Consider the following 5,547-nt stretch of genomic DNA (forward strand, 5'->3'; position numbering starts at 1 on the left):
CATAGCCGGTCACGGCCAGCTTCGGGCTAAGGGCACTCATTTGGCTGATGTGTACTAGCAACTAGTATTTGGTAACAACAGGAACAGTTCTCTGGTTGGGGGTGGTTCAGGAGGCGTGGAAGACTGCTCCCCTCCGAGTCGATCGTGGTCAGAGGCTGACCCAGGGAAGCAGTGCTGCTGCCGAATCCTGCCGCGCTGATCTCCCTCACTGCCACAGGGAGCTGCACTGTAGCGTGCCGTAAGGTTCCTCAGCTGCACAGCCAGCACACGAGTAACCAGGGCAGCCACCTGGCTGACCAGTGCCCTCGGTCGGTGGGGCAGGGGGTCGCTTTCCAACTGCTGTCATTTTTGCAAAGGACGGGGGTTAGCATGAAAGTAGGAATTACAGCTTCAGTTATGCTGCTGCTGGAAGTAAAGAAGTGTGGAAGCACTGCAGGGGCCTCTCCCAGCAGTGCAGCGAGTGCTACGCAAGAGGAATCTCTGTCCTGTGAAAGATTTTAGGCCAGGCCTCCCAAGTCTGTATATTACCAAGCATGAAAACAGGGACAACACAAATCTTAAATTAAAGGCTCTCTTAAATAAGCATCCATCTTCTGCTGCATACACAATGCTTTTTTTCTTTGAATATATACATACGTATTTTACTCTAACATCTGCGTATTTATTTAAACTCTGTACTGTAGTAAAATATGCATCATTTTAATCAATAAGGATTTGCTGGCGACAATCAGATTGACATTCAAACGTGGTGGCTGAAAGCTTTTATGTGCCTCTGACATACTGATCATTCCCCATGCAGGGGAAGGGGTCTCTGTGCTACTTTTGTACAGTACAATGAGCTAGTGTATGAAAACAAAATCCCTCTGAATTTTCTCTTGCTGATACTGGTCTGGTCTACTTAAGCTACTTTTTGGGAAGTGGAAGGGGGGTGGTATAAATATGTCTTTAAAAATGAAGCAGCTGTAACCACGAAAATGAAACCAATACTAATACAAATCTACAGCGTCTGATAGTTACCAACACCCTAGCTTTGCTCATCTGCTGCTGTCGGATCTGGGGTGAGGCTGTGCCAAACGGTGCCAAAGACAACCAGCCTCTACCTTGCTCTGTACCCCACTCCCAGATCACTTTCAGACAGAGAATGGGGAGGGTTAGAATGATGAAGGTGAGCACTGGAACAAGTGAAGGGGACAGCCATGGGGACAGCAAGCTGCTGTGATGTCAAATCTGAACGCTGAAGCAGTTCATGAGTCCCAACTCACGTGGTCAGAGCTCTCCAGGGAGAGACTCTTGGTCTTGTGAGGAGAAATCGGGCTGGGAGGGCTGCTGAGGTTGGAGCTGTTCGATGCAGTAGAGTGTCTTGGAGAGTCAGAGTCCTGCAGCCCAAGGACACAGAAGAACACCAGTGAGTAACAGGATAGGAAGTTTGAGAATGACAGAGTGGCTGAGCAACAGGTGACTCGATTCAAAGGCCTCTACATATTTTGCTTGTGTCCAAAAATACTGCAAAATTTTTTTTTGCTCATAATTTCCTTATCCGGGGAGACTTAAGAGTAAGTGGTCAGAGCACTCTGCTTTCAGCGGGCGTGACTGCCACCGACACGAGCACCTGTGGGACTCCTGCAGTCTGCGTGTTGCCGAGGGCCTCTCGGTCAGCAGAGTGTGCAACTTCAGGTTGCCTGTGAAGCTACAACGGCTCCTGCCTTCTCACAGACCATGATCTGAGATGCTCTTGCACTAAACTGAGGGATCGTTATGGTACAGGCTCCATCACAGCTACCCCTTCTAAGTCACTCCCAGGATATTAATTCAAAGCATCCTAATCAAGTTATTCCAGTTGGATCTTCCAGAGTGCAGGAGAATGCAACTATGCCCGAGCTCCAGTTTGGGTCGATAGTTGCCTTCCAGCTTCAACAGGTACCACAAAATACCTGTGTAATCTCTAATTTCCTCAGTCCTTGGTAAGAAAATGGTCTGGGGAAGTTTTGCTGGCTAACTTGAGATTGAACTCCCCCACATAAAACATTCTTGGTTGGAGGGATTGAGTTTAGCACTGGGCAGGACTGCAGTTCTCTCATACTGATCTTGTCCTGCACAGAATATAAATTATTAAATCCAGTTTCTGCTCCAAATGAAATTATTATATGATAATTCTTATATTAACTCGTTAATTTCAGGCACTCTGACTACAAAATGTCTCCTGTGAAATGGCTGCTAAGGCAGCTTAAGAGTCTTTGTAAATAAAGGGCAGAAGGAATATCACCACTTCAAGCTGTGATAGATCACTATCAAGCTGTTACTCTCCTGGGCCCGTATTTTTGGGCGCCTGACTACCCACATGTCTCCAGGTAAGGAGCACAGAGAGTTTTCTGCATGTTAAATACCAGGACGAGAGTTGACACAGTTTGGCCAAAGTCTTTTGTCAGGATAGCCCGTAATACAGGAGATCCAAATTCCCCAGGTCGGTGACTCCCAAACTTACAGCCAAACCCATGGCAGAATGTAACTTCATCTTTATCAACACACTTAGATTTCCTCCTCTCTCTGCTGTCACTCACCTCTCGCTCATAGTCCCTTGTTGGTGCATCGCTGCCTTGGTCCAGGCCACCAGAAGATAAGGAACCATCTGAGGGCGATGCCATAGGCTGACGCTTTGCTCCGTAGCTACCTCCTGAGAATTCCCTCCGCAAAGCACTGCCATTTTGTGCAGACGATCCTGAGGTGCACGGAGGAATTGAACTGTGTTACGGATGCCCACTCAAGGTACTAGAATTTGTTAGCTGTTTCTCTGGTTAGTTCTGCTTTCCTTCAGCATGTCGCATGATGCTTAGCTCATGGCTTGCAGGCTGCGTGGGCTTTTACCTTGTCTGCTGCCAGCTGCAGCTTCTCCTAGGGATTCCCTGGTCCCACCCCTGGCATGCCAGCATCAGCACACTTTACCCAGCACAGGCACAGTCACAATGTTCCCAACAAAGACAGCAGTCGTAGAAACCGCTGTGGTGGTTTGCAGGCTGTTGTTGTGGTTTGCAGGTGGGTTGTACGGCAGGTACAGGCTACAGCAGACACGCACCCCTTCTGCAGCAGGTGGCAACGTGCAGCAAATGCAGTGTGTGCAACAGGAAAGGAAAAAACCTAGAAGAGTTGGGGCTCTGATCTTCCCTCTATTTTCATGTGGTCCCTTGGTTAGTCACTTGCCTGCTCTCAGCGCAGGCCGCTGTGCTGACTGTCCCACAACGGCAGCGTGGCGGCACTAGGAAAGGTGTTCCCAGTGCAGCGCAGCTCTTCCATACCAGCAGCCAGTTTTCAATTACTTTCTCTGCACTAGCAGCAAGAGAAGCATCAAGAGCTCTACACAGTTCATCAACAAAGTTAATAACCATGGAGCTTGAGAACTGAGTTAAGACACTTAAGCAGCAGCAAAGTAGTTCCAAGGGTAAGAAATGTAGTTTCAAATCTCATGTCTGTTTTTAAAATTAGACAAATTACAAATGTGGGACTCTCAAAAGTGCTAGCTGCTTATTCATGTGCACCTGGGAGAGCAGATTCGGGTACTGTGCTCGCCCTCGAGGGGAATACAGTCAGCCGTCCCTTCTGAAAACACTGGCTAGTGGCAGTACAGATACAGGCAAATGCAGGTAGCCCCCTCCCCAAAATACTTGTGCAGAAACCCCAAAGCGACACAGTTCTGTTTGCTTACGTGCTGCTAACCCGCTGCTTGCGCTCATCGATCGTCCTGGTTCTGTGCGGGATTTCGTGATCGATGGGATACTGACAGAGCCACTGAACACGGTCCGACTTTCCTGAGGCCGAAGATTCTGCAATGCACACACACACAACGACACGTTTACTTATTGACTGCGGGCTCAGCCTTGGATGTTATGAAGGCCCCAAAACGTATTAAAATCCCAATCTTACCCGAGCTGAGTTATCTGGGCAGCAAGTCAGCAAAATTTGCAAAATAATATTCTGCAGTTTAGTGCAGAGCCTGGAAGCACACGCAACGCGACAGCAAAGTGCTGAATTACATGGACATATGCAGATAACCGAAAGAGTAGGTCTAATAATTCAGGAATTGCCTTGAAAGGACGGTTTGCAAGCCTAAGTAAGCTGCTGTAGATGTACTGAAGTTATATCGCATAATGCCTTCTTTCTGAACACAAGCTTCCAAGGATCTTACTAAAATTTCCCTCTTTGATGCCATCATTTGTGCCACGCGTGCCTAACCTGATACAATAACCATGGGAATCCCTAACGCCTGCAGCGCTGCGAACAGATAGTGGATCAATCTCCATTTCAATTACTTAATATAATTCCAGAGGTATTAACAGCATCACTCGAGACCTGCACCAGCTGGGTCAAAGTGAGAATCAGCCTCCTGTTTCCAGCCTGCTCACAGAGGATAACCAGAGCACATGCCACTGTTTTTCTACGTGTTTCGATTATTGCTCCTGTTTTGCATCCTGAGAGTTCCAGTGCGATTTTCTAAATGGGTAAGTTACTGGACTGGAGTGGTCCTTTACTGTGGGAAGAAATAAAAGACAATTGCTCTACTTGGGTAAGGCAGTTCCTTCAACATAAGTTGTGTTTAAAAGAAAAAAAAGGAAAAGAGTACTTAGCAGTGAGTTCTGGGAGATTCGATTTTTGCTCCTGTTAACTTCCAGCTGACCTTAGGGGAAAGGGCTTCTCAGCTTATTTAGCCCATCTCTATGTATATGAGCTGGCTTGTTAGCCCAGAGGGACCTTCTAATGCCCATGTGTACCACTTCACCTCGGGCTAAACGTGAGACTTCATCCTGCCCCTAACATGATTTGCACTATAAGTCATTAGCATTAACCAGAACCAGATTTCAGGAGAAACTTTACAGATGCAGAACATGAAAAGAACTGCAGGTGGCTCTGGGCAGAACTTTATTTCCACTTTACAAAATGCTCCCTGCAATAATTGTTCATTTCTTCCCATTTATATTTAATTATTTCCCCATCCTCACTCTGAGATAAGGTAGTCACACATAAAACAACAATGCCCTAAACTAGGGTGTTACGGGAATTTCAGACCAGAACAAAGACTCCACCCCCTTGCAAGGGTATTCTCAGATACTGCCCACTTCACTATCTGTGTTTTAAAATGGGTAATTAAATGGAGGCTTGGTAATGAACAGATTTCACACAGTTCAGACTATCAGGTAACTGTTACCAACCTGCTGTCAAATCCAGTCTTACAGTGATCCTCAGAGGACTGCTAACAGATCTCTTTGCTCTTACAGTCAACCCTTCGGCTTCTCATTCTCCCACTGGGCTAGAAATGGCTGATATTTAACATGCAACAAACAAGGAAGAATTAAAACCTCTCCTCCTGTTCCCAGATCTCTCTCAAACACCAACACAAGAGAACCAGAGACCTTACGAATGCAAAAGCCCCGTTTAATTCTCCCCTCATCCATTGCTGCGCTATTCTCAGTGAGAATTTATACATAAAGGCTTGAAAAAGTTCTCTTAAATCATTTATGGGATCACACTGCTTTCTCTTCCTTAGCCTGACCCCCCCCC

The 5,547-nt window shown here is 46.7% G+C and overlaps 1 protein-coding gene across 1 annotated transcript in view; it reads right to left on the reverse strand.

Moving 5' to 3' along the window:
• Window positions 1–639: 639 nt before the first annotated feature.
• The window catches only part of LOC104490717 (serine/threonine-protein kinase MRCK alpha-like), a gene marked incomplete at its 5' end in the record, with an annotated part of 45,028 nt that continues 40,120 nt past the window's right edge, over window positions 640–5,547 (reverse strand). The window contains 3 exons of the mRNA XM_010133044.1: window positions 640–1,376; window positions 2,559–2,716; window positions 3,698–3,815. Of these exons, the coding sequence (XP_010131346.1) occupies window positions 1,245–1,376; window positions 2,559–2,716; window positions 3,698–3,815 (408 nt within the window). The remainder of the gene's footprint in view (window positions 1,377–2,558; window positions 2,717–3,697; window positions 3,816–5,547) is intronic.

This window comes from Buceros rhinoceros, unplaced genomic scaffold (assembly GCF_000710305.1).
Source record: "Buceros rhinoceros silvestris isolate BGI_N320 unplaced genomic scaffold, ASM71030v1 scaffold29483, whole genome shotgun sequence".
NCBI classification, from domain to species: domain Eukaryota; kingdom Metazoa; phylum Chordata; class Aves; order Bucerotiformes; family Bucerotidae; genus Buceros; species Buceros rhinoceros.